Raw genomic sequence first — 15,278 nt, 5'->3', positions numbered from 1 at the left:
ATTAAACTGAGTAGTGAGGTTTTTTAAATGATAATTGGAGGTTACTACATAAAAGTCTTGCAACAGGAACTTTAGAGCAGAATTCCCTGTATGGAAAGTTTATATATAATCAATTACGCCTTTGCTGTTTGGATCCATTTTAATTATTGGTATTAAAAGACTTGGCTACCAAGTCTGAGACAAGATAAATTTGTATGTATCAGTTTTTATTCTAATCAGTAGAAGTTTCCCCTCATATGTAACAAAGGCACGTTTCCGACAAGACAAGAAAATCTTCCACCTGAAGTCAAATTGGGGGAACTTTCGATCCCAGCTACTGTGTCTGTGACATAAGCTTAAGAACATCTCTAACTAAACCCATCATAACTAACACCCTCACCTTATGCATGTCAAGAACAACTGAAAAGCTGATCTCCTATCGGAAGTCTTATACTTCAGATTATTTGGACTATAGAAAATCCTTTCAAAGAGCTTTATGGAGCAGACATTTCGTAATGAACAGCTTCTGCAGGTATTTTATATGGGACTAGTAAGGCATGCATAAACACAGGGGAAAAGTGGTTAAAATGCAGGGACAGAGTGGAAATTCTTGATTCTTGGGCTCACCTTGTGTAGTATGCTGCCTTCAGAAGTTACCAATGGCCAGTGATCAAGAAGAAGGCACACCCACCCAGCTAATTGGGCAATGCTGCTCATGGAAGGCTTGGGTGCAAGGGTCAAATGAAAGAACTCCTTCCTGATCTCTACAAATAGTCATCTTTCAGCCAGTAGCACAAGACTTTGACTTCCCATATTTTGTCTTACTGTAGCTTACCTATTAAATCATTCTTTATCACCTACTTGCAGCAATGAGTTCCAGAGACTGATAAAGTTTTCCCTAGTAAGTATCCGCTTTTGTTTTAAATTAGCTGCATCAATTTCAACAAGTCTTATGAAACAGGGTCAAAAGGGGCATGCAGGTCAGATTTCGCTATACCCTTTATTGTTTTTTGTCTTAGTCAATTCCCATTACTCTAGAGTAATGAGATACTACTTTTAAGTATCATTATTCTCCATGCTGAGCCCACCCTCTTATGCAAGCCCCATCACTCAACCATTTTCAGTGCCCTTTTCACTGTGCTTTGGTTCAATTCTAGTGCATCTTCCTTGAGGTGAGATTACCAGAATTCCCTTTGGCTGCTACTGTGTTAACCAAGACATTTCAACAGAAAAGGAAGCAAAACTACTGAGCACCTTGCAGTGTGAAATTGTTAGTTGAACAAAAAAGAGTTTAAACTTGAGCATTTGGGGGAATGCAAGTGGTGACTTAGCCTACCACCGCACAGATCTCTAGAGAGCCAGTTATTTAGTGATTCAGGAAATGGGCAATACTTCAGGCTGGGCAGGAAGGAAACAATACTGTGATATCAGAGTACTGCATGTTTTGGGGGGCCCTTGAGAGCCAGTAGCTGGCATTCCCACCATTAGTACAAATGCTGTCAGCATTAATACACTGCTCCTGGAAACTGTGACTTTTCACCAAAACATTATGAATAAAAGGAAAGCAGAACCTTGGGGCTGAGGGGAAAGGTTGCCGCTCTGAGTGTATTTTATATGCAGTTACTTACCAAACTGGCTATAAGGGAATTCTGGCTGAGCAGTTGGGGGTTTGCTCATGTCCTGAGTTGCCTGAGATGGTGGTGGTGGCGGTGGGAAAGCTAGTGGTGTTGCCCCAGGAGTGGCAGGTGGAGGGGGTACTCCAGGAGGGGCAAACTGGTCAGGTGGAGGAGGTGGAGCACCATATCCAAAACCTGATAAATAAGAGGCAGAGCATAAAATCTGTGACATGATACGAGGCCAAAAGCACTTGGACTTTTCACTTGGCTTCAGAGTAATTTAACATTTTGTTGTAAACCCTTTGTAAGGTGTCTACAAAAAAGAGATTACTACTTGTTGCCTGCAGCTGAAGTAAAGGGATTGATTTAACCATCTCTTGACAGTCATCCTATCCACAACTAAAGTCATTTAAGAGATGTGAAATCTTACACCTGTTACACAGACTGCATGTGCTTAACAGCAATTGAACCATCTTACCTAGCAAATAATAGCTGAAGAGGTAGCCACAGGTACCGAAAGGTGTATTGGGGGAGCAGGGAAAGTCATGGTGAGACACCCCTCCAAAAAGCCTTTCATCCATCCAAATAAGGAAGTTGCCAAAAGCCACAGACTGAAAAATCCTGGACAGGCTGCTTCCCCAAAGCACAAGAATTGGAACTAAGAGGTGCATAATGGCTGTTCAAGAAACTTTGGATAATTAAGGGCATCTTTCTGCCAGTTTTAACCCAATTGTGCATAGGAATTTTAAAGGAATATAAAGGAGTTAGGTGCCCAAATCCCATTTAAATTCAATGAGAGTAGGGTGCCTAATTTCTTCGGCTAGAATTTTCAAGGGAGCCTGTGTCTCTAGTCTTCAACGTGTAGTATTACTATGTAGAATACCTCAGTTCTAGAAAAGAGGAGGTCAAAAGTAAAAGTCCTCAGTCAAAACCGAAAAACTGAGAGGTTATGGTATTACTGAGTATTACTAATATGATTCAAGATGGATGGATTCAAAGAAACAGGATCTGAAAATATACTGATTTCTAGTTACAGTACAGAAATATTTGAGTGGATCCACATGTGGATCAAATGTGAATGACTCCACTGAATTTACAGAAAGGCACGAAATAAAGACAAACAGAAGTGACTAAAACCCGTTCTTGTGTTCAATAGCACATCATTGGTTCGAGACTCACAGAGGACACTTACTAAATGGTGGAGGGGTGCCATAGCCCTGTGGGAACCCTTGTGGAGGTGGGAATCCTCCAGGAGGCGTAGAAACTATATATGAGGTAAAAGGTGGTGGAGGAGGCGGGGCTCCTCTTCCTGGAGGAGGCGGTCCATACCCACCTAGAAAATCCAGTACAGAGTTGTGAGAACAAGCGGTGCCTTCATCTAAATTCAGCAACAGCAACTTTTTAATACAAAGTCAAAATTACCCCAAACAGAACAAAGAAGTTGTTACTGTAACTGGGAACCAAACTCTGGGAAACTCTCCCCCCTCCATCTATGGATATGAACATTGGGAAATGCTGAGAGAACCCTGACTGTAAATAACTCTACACTTCTCTTCTTCGTATTTAATTTCTTGATGGCCAGTATCAATTTAATTGCATTATCAGCAAAAGGGTGTATTCCAATTCCCAACACTGAATAGTTAAGAACAGAACAGTTCCCCCACTCCATATTTTTTCCAATACAAACTCAAAAGTTAGTTTCAAAACTGGCCTAGAAGCACTGTACTTGAGAAATTTACAGCCACCATCAATTCTCATTGAAATGCAATTTACATCTGCACTACCAGTTGGCCTTTTCTACAGTTTACAATACACTAAACAATGAAACTTTTGTTCCCTACTTACCAATTGCCTGTCCAGCTGGTACCCACATTCCTAAAACAATGAAACAGAATGATAGTTTATCCACTTATATATTGAAACTGTTCTATTAAAAATGGCATACAATGCAATTCTGAAAAAAGCAGTTTTCTACATTGATTAAAGAGCTAATGCAAGAAGTGTCCAGGAGTCTCAAAACTCAAATTACACTCAGTGTTCAAACTGAGAGCATATTCTAGTGTTAAAAATAATTCCATAACATTGTTTAAAAAGACTAAGGATTACAAAGGTGAAGCTATAGATACAAGGTGTTTCAAATATAATGCTGATAAGAGTTATCATTCAGCTATTTCAAGTGTTTTAGACTCATGGAACCTCATTTTATATTTGCTGCAGTGTGAAGGTAGAAAGTTTAACTTATTTAAGAGTTCTTCATTTAATCCCTCCCACAGACGGATATAATGATACCTTTCCCTGCAAATAACCAAGATGAAAGTGATCTAGTTTCTCAATCTGAGTTTGCAGATTAGCAAAACCATGCAGACTGTCAAAGCCTCAGCTGCAGCTTTCAAGTAAATAAGCACCAGGGGGAAATGGTAAGCCATCCTATGGGGGCATAATGGACAAGGTGACGCCAGCCCCTATCTCCATGGTAATAATTTCTCATATCTGAGAAAGGCAGGTTATATATTCGTTAGATGTGACTCAATTATAGAATCATAGAATATCAGGGTTGGAAGGGACCTCAGGAGGTCATCTAGTCCAACCCCCTGCTCAAAGCAGGACCAATCCCCAACTAATTCATCCACCAATTATGCCACCTCATTTCTTCATATGGCATGAAAACATTCTTTAGATGAATTCAACACGTTTATTCCATCTCCAGAATCTTGTTGGTTTTTTTTTATGGCATTCAAAACTAAAACAAGCATCTGCTCCTTCCAGCCCTAAAGGGCTCAAGCTAAATCAAGAAAATTATAAGCATTAAGTGCTCCCCTGCATCACCACTAACAATTAACCCCAGAGCTGCTTGTTACTTTTCCAGGCTACACTAAGTAATGAAATACAAAGACACGAGATAGCCTGTTTTTCCTTCATATTTCACGTGTAGTTTCTCTTGAAACTCATTTCAGATTTCATCTTTGAAAATCTGTGTTCCATAAATATTTTGAATCCGGGTCCCATGCCACCCACATTCCCACAGCTGCAGAATCATGGAATTCTCCCTGACTTCTCCCCACTACTAGGTAAAAAGAACATGCTGATTTGGTACTCCTGCTCCCCACACTTAAACAGAATGGATGAAGCACCAATCACAGTACTGATCCCCACTTAATCAGGCTGGGGGATGTTGAGGAAACAGAACTTGTGATGGCAAGACCCACTGATTTCTGCAGCATGTAACAAAAATCATTCTGAAAAAAATAAACTAAGGAAAAACCCAAGCAGAATTGGGGAAAACAGATGCACAGTACTTTAGTTCTCTACTGTATTACATCACTGCATAGATGGTTTCACTCCACTTGGAAGTATCTGTATCACTAATGAGATGATGTTACCTTTTGAAAGAATAATGCAAGTTAAATGTGGTCAGTAACAAAACCATGGCTAGTGAAAGACACTGCCAGTTTTAAGGAAGACAGGAATCACACCTTTGACTCTGGGTCTCTGAAACCCCCAAAAGAAAATTTACCTTGAGGGCTGTATCCTTGTTGCCAGGTAGGAGGGGGCTGACCTGCCCAGCCATTGGCAGCACTTGGCATGATCCGGCTTCCCCACTGGCTGGCACCCGGTGGCCCTGGAGTTTGGCTTTTGCTATCACGAGGTTCTGCACGTTTTACCTCCACCTAAACAAACAGATTAGCCATTTAGGAGATGATGTAGGTTAGTTCACCCCCCTTCCCTTCACACACACCCTTAATTACACTTAAGACTACACTTAGCACCTTATGACTTATGTCTAAATACTTAATTATAAAACTAGTTAGGCCAGTAATTAAAAAATGTTTCTCAGGTACAATAGATGCGATAGTAAGACATTACAAGTCCTATATCAACATATATTTAAAGCAAAACATGTCCTACAAACAATTTCTGTTCCATTATATTAAGTAGTCATTTGCTTGCTCATCTTAAAGCAGCAGTACCCTCTTACAATGGCTCTTTGCTAAAAATTTATAGGCACAATCTTTTTAACTTAGCCTTTAGACTATATTTTAAATGTTCACTGTGACATTTACAAAGAAGAAAACAATTTTAGTAAAGATCTTTCTACAAGCAAAGAGTCCACTCTGAAAAAGGATACTAATGCTTTAACATTTATGGATGATTGGGGTTCATTTGGAAGTTATAGTTTAAACCCACCCCATCTACCTGCAATTTCAGCTCTGTTCATACCTGAGAAACACACATTCGTTTGTTTGGTTTTTTACTTAGGTTTTATTTAAATGTCTAATGGAAGATAAAGACTTACCTTCCCCAGGCTAACGCTTAAAGAATCTCAAATAACTCAAACAATGTCAGAGGGAATGGATGTGATAAGAGAATCTTACATTACATCTAACAAAAAAGTAAACAAACATGCAAGTAATAAAAATGGACAGTTGAGTCAATAAGAAGCAAATCTTCATACTGTGTTAAGTCAGTGACAAAAACCTTCCTGTTTTTAAAAGTGTTAATAAGCCTCAGTGCTTAACTTATTTCATGTAAAGATAAAATGTCTTAGGGCCCCAGGCATCAAGTGCATCTGACCTACTTCAAATAAGCTCCACATTCAATATAAACCTCTCAACAAAAAAATCCAGTTTCTGATTTAATGAAACACTCAGCACTCATGTATGCTGAATTAAAGTATTTTTTTATTTTACGATTAATTTTAGTGGATGCCAGAGTACAAAGAAAATAAACCTCAATCGCTAATGGGCCTGAGTAGTACGGAAAATAAAAGTATTCTTCCTGCTATGTCTTAAAACCATTCATGTTAGAGAACAAACAGGAAATTGGCACAGCACAAGGACAAAGGCCTCCCTCCCCTTCTTCTGAAGATGCCTCAAGGACATTATACATGACAGTAACCAAACCTCTGTCAGCTGAAGGCCCTGCTAGAGAGGAACCAAGGGAATTCCTCAAAGAATTCAAATTAATGAGCCTTAACTCATTTTCCTGAAGGGAATTCAGTTACTGCTTACACAAGCAAAATCCTGCTCGTAATTTTAAATTTTTTCTTTCAGTAACATACGGAAGCAGATTCACTTCAGCAATTCTTTTTTGAGAATTAAAAATGTATTTCAAAGTCTTGAAGCGTCTATTAATAATAAATGAAGGGGGTGGACTATCTAATGTTACATTTATCTAAATGGCAGATTTAATTAACCTGTACACTGGCATTTGGATGTGTTAAGACGCCTAAACTAGGGATTGGGACAACCTAATGCAAACAAATTTTAGGATCAAGGTGAGAATTCTAGACCTGCTCAAGGCCAAAGTTATAAACACAAGAGGAAGAACTACCTAGGTTTCTTTCATGCAACCTGGGAAAATACTGCATACATTTGTGCATGTTTTAGATTTACAGGAGGCTCGCCACAGATTTACAGAACCATAAAAAAGTAGCCGTGGCATCCCTTGGTTCTGCTCATAAATGGCATACTGCTTTGCAATCTGTCCTCTAATTTAAGTAGTTCTTCCAAAGTTTAAGGGAATATCAGTGAAAAAGCAATAGATGCACAGAGGATAACATAAGTAAATAAATGTGCCAATCCTGAAAACACACAACTTTACTCATGTAAATAGCTGCATTGATTCAACTACTCACAGTAAGAAAGTTATGTTCGTTCCTCCTTCCAAGATTTGGGTCAAAAGTGTGTTCACGTAGATAATTCATTTGTATTAATTAGTAAACCATTCTTTTTCTCAATGTGACTATAGTTTCAGTGTATCGAAATAGGGTAGTAACGCTTTAAATGGTTAAACTTTAACAGTGACTTTTTAAAGCACTTTGTACAGAGCATTGTAATTTAACAATGCAAATTTTGCACTAACCCACAAGAACACATTACCTGTCAGCTAAGGAAATGCCTGAGAGCTACTAGGCTGTAGAAATCTTAAATTCAACATGGAAAAATGTTTGAGTTAAAGGAATATGACAAAGTCCTTTGGTTTTGATGCAAGTTTCTTTGGGGTACTTTTCACTGTAGATTTTCAACGGCCTTCTAACATCTGTGTTTTCAAATTCAGGTTAAGCTGTATAAAGCGGAAATATTTTCAATTTTACCAGAATTTCCCTTTCAGAAGCTGTGGTATTCACAATATAATTAAGATTTAGGAATTTCTCTCAGGGACTACTTATTCATCTACTTCTAGATTTTCCACAGGTGAATCTTAATGTTCACATTTGATTAATACAATCAAAAGGAGTAGAAAGGCGGAATCCCTCACCTATCAAACCTCCTTGTGCTGACAACACAGTATGAAGATGAAACAACCAGAGGTCACTTAACTGCATTGTGGTTAAATACTATATAGAATATGTGGGTTCGTATCAAAGTTTCACAGTAAGTGACCCAATTTTTAAAAAACCAATCCTTCATGATGTTTTATGGTCTTTTTTGGGGGGTTAAAGTTTAAGAGTATAAAGGCAGATCCCCTCAAAGTGCCTCAAAATTCGAATATTAAATGCACATCTGAAGGAGTGGTATGTTAAACCGAGCCTTAGACAGCTCAGAGATTTCACTGGGATCTCAATTTACAAACATATGAGAATTAAAACTAACTTCTATCCCTGCTGCTGAAAAGGAAAATAGTGAGCAGTCACGTAGCAGTGCATAAACCATGACTATTCATATAGTCAATTTATTCAGATACAAATTCTGCTCAAATGGAGCAGTTTGCTACTTGTATAATGGTCAAAGGCTCATCTGAACTGTTTAAATAACTTGCATAAATACTCAGGCCTTCAAGGTCTGTTTCCTTCTCATGGGATAGGCAGCAAGTTAAGGAGAGGTTCCCCTCATATCCATTGTCTTATGCAAACTCAAGGGACTTTCCCCATCATCATGGACAAAGCCCTGAATTTGGATTTTCTTTAACTTTTTAGGATCTCCCTGCTTAACCCACAAATTACTGATTCTATTTCACCAGTGAAATTGCCAATTGCCCAAGGCTTGGTTTTGTCTTAAGGTAAAATAAAACTACAACTACACACTTTTTTGCCCATGATGTCGTGAAAATGCATGTTGACAGCCTGGTCCACTGATTGTTCGTCCTCGAAAGTAATAAATCCAAAACCTAGCCAACGACGAAGAGTGAATCAAGGTAGCAGGGTGTTGTGACACAAAACAGGATGATGAACAGTATTAGGGGCGGACCAAGGGTTCAAGCAGGGGCTTCAGATAACCAAGGCTTGTGTTATGAAGTTCTCAAAAATCAGTCCTCTGAGAAAACTGTAGTGTGTACTTTATATATAAATTATCGGGCAATTAATGCCTCAGCTTAGTTTTATACATGCAACATTACAAACTGAAACAATTAAAATCAATGTTTAGTTTCTTATATCTAATCTAAACTAAAATGGGTGGAGAGATAAACACTACTACAACACCCTAAATGTTACTGTACCACAACTTCTAAAAACAATGTTTGTGGAACAGCAGGTTAAAATAAGGCAGCTTTGCTCTTATCCTTGAACCAAAATATATCCTAGGATTAGGAACCCAGGTAAAACTTACACTTGTCACAGTTACTAATGCTGCAAAGTAACCCCCTCTTCCCCCCCCGCCCAAAAAAAAAATTGTGTTTGTGTGTGGGCTATTTACTTTCTTAGAAAACAGTACAAATTTAAAGAAAATTTTTTTGAAATGTAGCTGATAAAGCATGAGAATTTTTACCATTCCATGGATGAATGATAAGCTTCAGAAATTAACAGCCTAGGTCAGAGATTCTCAAACTTCTTATATCTTAACACAGAGAGCACTTAATGGACATTACCCCTTCCAATCATAGCTCTCCTGTGCCAAATATAGCAGTTGCCTACACAGCAAACAGGAAGTATTTAGCTGTTTAAGCTAACCAGTGTTGCCTTTAAAAAAAAAACAAAAAACACTCATGTCTCTTGCTTGTCAATTCCCCTCTGCCCAATCTGTTTTGTTGCTATCCCTTCCCCTTGCTGCCTGATTCCCTTCTTCCTCAATCTCAGTATATGTTCCCCAGTAGCCTTTTTCCCTGCACATCTCTACCACCGGTTCTCTGGTGTTCCTAAGGGCAACTAATTTCCTCCTCTCATCTATAGCAGCAATCCAGCTGGATCCTCCTAGCATCCAGCTGCTTTTACAGGCAGCTAGGTTCCAATGCCCATAGAAGCAGCTGGAAAGGAGAAGGTACCAGCACCATGTGAGCTGAGAACTCTCTGCAGTCACAGTTTGAGAACCACTTCGCTTAGGCTGTAGCTGCTGACACTGCCTAGAGAGTGGAAAAGTAGTGGTTAATTTCACAGAACATTAAGGCTGAGTCATGCCATCAACCACTCACTGCTGGTGGAATAACCAAATCCCAGGAAAGGTAAGAACACATGCAGTATATAACAGTTTTGCCATTCTTTAAATTAGCTAAGGGGTACAGCAGTAAAATTAGAAAGAAAAAAAAAACAAAACAAGGTGCAGCATCAAAAGCATATGGAATATGGGTGCATTTCTGCTTTTCTGAAACCCAAGATTTCCCCCTTGGTTTGCATTTTGCTTTGCAGCTAGTGCTGACAGCAGCCATATATTGCTCTAAAGCGTTAAACAGAAATACAGTATCTATAACAGTTAGTGTCTCTCTAAGCTTATCCAACTGGGTTGGGTAAGCCCAAAGAGGCCTATTGTAGAGAAGGTTTATATATAAAATACACAAAGATACAGGCCAAAATAGATTCCAGCAGGTCAAATTCTGCTGTCAGCAACAAGAGCAAAAGACATCACTAAAATAAAATTAAAATAAAAGGAAAAAACTTTTAGCATTTCCCACACACAAGAGACTGGCAGTATAAACGAAGTTTTGTTGGTCTATGATGAAAGCAGCCTCAAAACTGAAAGCAGCATTTCATCAATATATTTGTCTGAAGTTAACTGGAATTCTCACCAGCACTGGAGCAGAAAGAGGACACATTCAAGTCTGCATTGAGTATTAGATCAGTTTAATATTATAGCTTTCCGTCTCAAAAGATGAGGGAAAAACAGATGATACCCATCCAACTACTGAGATGGTCCGTTAAAGTTTGTTCACATAAAATTGGGCGAAGACAGTAGACAGATGCCATGTATCAGGCAAACAGACAATTTTTTAAAGACCCAAACACCATAACATAAAAAGAGTATTTAAGAAATGAGAATGATTACAGATGACAGAACTCCAGAGCAGATGGGAACGGCCACAAAATTTTAAGAGGATGTAGTAAAAAAACGATAAATATAGCTATTGGAAGACTTGCTCTAACTTTTTCGAAGGCAAAAATTTACTGATGGACTAGACAGATTAACACATTGTGTTTAAGATGAGATCTAGGGGGGCTCAAGAAAAGAGAACAGTGAAGCTGGATTGCAGCTAGAGCGAAGAAACTGAACACACACAGAAAGAACCTGTGAGCTATTGAAACGTAGTTGGTTTAGTTAATGAAACAGCATGAAAACAAAGATCACAACAAACAAAGCAGATTATTTCTTTTAGGAAGCAACAACAATAATAAATAATAATAATAATGTTGGCTATGCTTTTACTTTACTTGGAATTTAGAAAAGTTCTTGATAAAGCACTGCACAAAAGACTACAACAACATGAGTAGGTATGGGATGTGGAAAGGACAGGATTATGTGTAAAGTGAAGGACTGGGGACTTGAGTATTGAAGACCCAGGGCCAGAGTCTCAGAGGTCAACACAGCAACCATGATTTATATCACCTGAGGATCTGGCCCCTAGTTTTCTTGTTGTAAGCAGTCTGAGATGGAGGAAGTAGCAGTATACTGCCATAGGGGACAGTAACAGGGCCAATTTTGATCTCTTTCTCTCAGTGACTTGGTAAAATGACATGCACTAAGGGATTTGTAGAAAGTGAGAAACAACTAAAGTCAAAGGAGGAAGGTAAAATTCAGAATAATATGGATAGAAAAGAATTTGGGCAGATAAGTGGGCGTCTGCAATTTAATGCATAGAAATTTAAGATAATAAGTCAAAAGAACAAGAAGAGTATAAGCTCAATAGCATTTTACATAACAAAGTACCAAGCAGGAGAAAAATATTCTTGGATGTACAAACAGCAGCACTGAATATAAACCATGAGGAAATTTTTCTAACATTTTCTGTGGGATTAAGGAGGCCATGTTTAGAAACTGTGTGCAGTTATGTTATGAAGAGGATACAGAAATGGAGAACACAAAAGCAAGCTTCGACAGTGACAGGACTGAGGGATTTCAGTCATTTTTTAAAATTAGACAAATCAAAGAGAATTGTGGGGTACAACTACTCCCTCAAATGGATGGACTTGTAGGCTTTCATCCCAGATGTCTTAAAGTTCTGCTTTACCCTTTAATATTGTGAGTGGATTGGGAGCCTTCTATCCATTGTTTAGTGCAGCTTTAGCAGTGGAGCCATTAATTCAAACCAGCTGTGATGTTTTAGTCCTTTTTGCTCAGAGGTTGCAAGATTGGGATAAATATTTCAAAGATACAGGTGATGCAATAATTTCTAAAAGATAGTTTTAAAACTCCAGGCAAGTTTTAATCAGGTGTTTATTTTGGTCTCCACTGCCGCCTCTATTTAAAATAAGATGCTCTACAGCATTTACTGAATGGATGAATTTGTTTTCTATTTAAGGAGAACAGAACAGTTGCAAGAGGATTAAGACTATTATCAAGGCAAAAACAAAACAAATATATTGAAACTTCGTTTACACCCCAATAAAGACAAAGCCCGCCCTTCCTCTGACTGTGGAACTGGCCTGTACCTCTGTGATAAATTATCACCTAGAGAGAAGAAATCTAAAGAGATATCGTTAATCACAGTTAAACAATTCACAGAGAGAAAAAGGAAAAAAAAAAAGAAAAAAAAACAAACTTACTTAACATTACTGTACTTTACTATGAAACACTTAAATATGCCACTAAGGATGTATGTCTAAATTAAAAATAAAACTAAGACTTGACTTAGCTTAATAAATATGAAGTGAATATAGTTCTTAATAATGGAGTCAGAGGAGAAATGAAAGTTCAGATGGCAAACTATTCTCTAGCATGTCTCACATGCTACAAGGTGATCAGTGCAACTAAACTTCATGTACTTTTACAATATTGCCTCTGTAATAGTCAACAAATAGATGATTGATGCAATGAAAAGCGGATGACATGAAAATTACTTCATATTTTGACCAAAGGTTACAGACTCGCTCATATAGCCTATTAACTGCTTTCCTTCTTAAGGAACACAAATAATAATTCTAGCATGAATGGGGACATATAGTTCCTGCAAACATATAAACAACTTCTCAAAGGCATGTAATTTATGTAATTTAAGAAAATTGTTTTTCCTTGAATTTCAAGTGAAGACATTTAACCAAAACAAAAAGCACAAATGGATGAATCTGATTCCAATCTCATGTTTAGAGATAATTTGAACCACAAAGAAAAAAACTGAATACAAAGCAACTGTAGACTTTAACATACCTTCATGTTAAAACAGGGGAGGTGGGAAATCTGAGGCAAATTAGTTAATTGAACGTTTTCAATATTATTTTAAAAACCACATGTTCGTTCAGATGTTTAATTCTGTTCATATTCAAGTAAAAAGAACCAGCAAAAAATGAATATGTAACATCTGACTTTAAAAACACAAAGACACCAAATGAAGCTGTGTATGAAAAGCCTACGTTTGTGATATTTGTCCACTGAAATCTTTTCCTGAGGCAATGTAAAAAAACAAAAAACAAAAAAACAAAAAAAAAAACCACTACGTTTTTTGATGGTGTGAAATAGTTTGCCATCTGACTACAGGAGAGGATGAAGAAATTTCAAGGACAAACTAGATCAGCCTTTACCTCGGGGCCTCTGTTTCTCCGCATCATAGATCATTACAACTTCAGTGACCTGGAAGAGAGAAGGGAAATTCTACTAACTATGTTATCAGAGGAGTGATACAAGCAGAGTAGATCAGGCTGGTTTCCAGCACTCATTCCACAAAGCACAATTAAATGTCTGATGTAGCCATCAATATTTGTCTGTCACAGCACATGCAAATAAACTCCAGTAAAGAGCAACACTTCCCATTTATGAAAATTCTAATTGAGTTCATTTGTTCCTAGCAGCTAAAGTATAACCACATTGCTGCTTATTTAGGACTGCAACAAAATTTACCCACCAAAAACATTGATAAAGTGGTGTTACGGTTGCAAAACTGTTTATCCCACCAACCAGACCATAAAAATAAGGAAACAATTAAATCATTCAACATCCCTTTTCAGTACTACTTCACAGTCTCAACTACCTTTCTTCCACAACATGCACATTTCCACCCTCATCCTGAACGAAGCAGCCTTAATTCCAACTACTTTACTGACTAATATAGGATTTGTGTAGCTTTTCTGAATTGTATTGTATGTAGTTCCACACATGCTTATGCCTCTCCGTGGAGCGTGGTGTCCCTGAGATAAGACATTTCTGTGATGTTTAAGCAAAGTTATGCCAGTGGGTAATGCTAATGATTGTTCTACACGTGAATTGTTTAAATATGGAAGTGATTATAATGCTAAATTACAAAACTGGTGTTAAGTCTGAGATGTTATCACATACACATGCAGAGAAGCTGAAAGTTTTTGAGAACTATGATCATTTAAGCTGGAGGAAAACAGGATAAAAGTTCAAAAAATGCTTCCTTGGCAAACACTGGTAAATATTGCACAGAAAAGCCAACTGGGCCCTCGAGAGTTATTGTGAAAAATTTGTATTGAGACTAAATTCCATAAAATATTAAAGGTTTCAGAGTAGCAGCCATGTTTTAAGTGCAAGTTTCAATGCAAGCTTATTGGAGCTGAAATGGATGTCTCCATTTTATTTTGAAATACTCTGAAGTACAGAGTCTCCAAAATACTGTACAACTAGTTCAGAGCACATGCCTGAATTAAACAGAGTTCATCTGTACTGCTTTAGGGCTGATTATTTTCAATGTTAATCACCCCCTCCAGGTTTTTCAGAATAAAAATTCACTGCATAATTAATGTGATCTGCAGAGACTAACCCCAGGGGTGCCATTTATTTTAATGCCAATTTTAAAGGCAGCTTATTTGGCCATTTTCAAGATAAATATAAAAATAAACCAGAAAGTTTCCAGTTTCATAATCTTGTGGCTATTCCTATATCACTACATCCCTGCCTTAAAAAACTACTTTCAATTTAGCTTAGAACATTTGTATCTCAAGCAGCTGAAATAATCTATTAGTCTGATACCCATTTGTCTTGCTCTCCAACTTCTCTGAAAGATTCCAGTCATGTTTTGGAGATCACCACAAAAGATACACTCACTTGAAGGTATATTATCGAACTCTGCTGACTCAGGTTTGTCATCGTTTAGAGCTGGTAGGCCATTTGGCAGCATGATAGCAAGCCATATATTATTTTGACACATCTGTTCTGCTGGTCTGTTCGATACTGCTTTGGCTTGGTTTGAGTCCTCCTTGCCACACTGGTCAGTAATAATCCCCATAGGTCTCTTAGAATCAGAGCCTGCCTTTTTGTGTTGTGTCTTAGCTTCTAGTTTTTCAGGCTGCTATACCTGTAATTCTGTGTGCTCTTGAATGTGTTTTTCTCAGAATGCAGGATCCCAGATTTCTACAGGTACTTAAAT

General features: G+C 37.9%; 1 protein-coding gene across 5 annotated transcripts in view; it reads right to left on the bottom strand.

Annotated features, from left to right (window-relative positions):
• DAZAP1 (DAZ associated protein 1) overlaps positions 1-15,278 on the bottom strand; it is a 35,423-nt gene that overhangs the window by 4,249 nt on the left and 15,896 nt on the right. For 3 of the 5 annotated variants that reach the window (XM_077805409.1, XM_077805410.1, XM_077805411.1), the window contains exons 6-11: positions 13,477-13,525; positions 8,620-8,702; positions 5,110-5,263; positions 3,441-3,470; positions 2,788-2,928; positions 1,608-1,790 (exon numbers count right to left, since the gene is read on the bottom strand). In XM_077805409.1, the coding sequence (XP_077661535.1) occupies positions 1,608-1,790; positions 2,788-2,928; positions 3,441-3,470; positions 5,110-5,263; positions 8,620-8,702; positions 13,477-13,525 (640 nt within the window). The remainder of the gene's footprint in view (positions 1-1,607; positions 1,791-2,787; positions 2,929-3,440; positions 3,471-5,109; positions 5,264-8,619; positions 8,703-13,476; positions 13,526-15,278) is intronic. The other 2 variants (XM_077805412.1, XM_077805413.1) reach the window with 2 other exon arrangements.

Source organism: Eretmochelys imbricata, chromosome 25 (assembly GCF_965152235.1).
Source record: "Eretmochelys imbricata isolate rEreImb1 chromosome 25, rEreImb1.hap1, whole genome shotgun sequence".
Taxonomy (NCBI): Eukaryota; Metazoa; Chordata; order Testudines; family Cheloniidae; genus Eretmochelys; species Eretmochelys imbricata.
The sequence above is the reverse complement of the archived record's forward strand: the minus strand, read 5'-3'. Positions and strand labels throughout refer to the sequence as shown.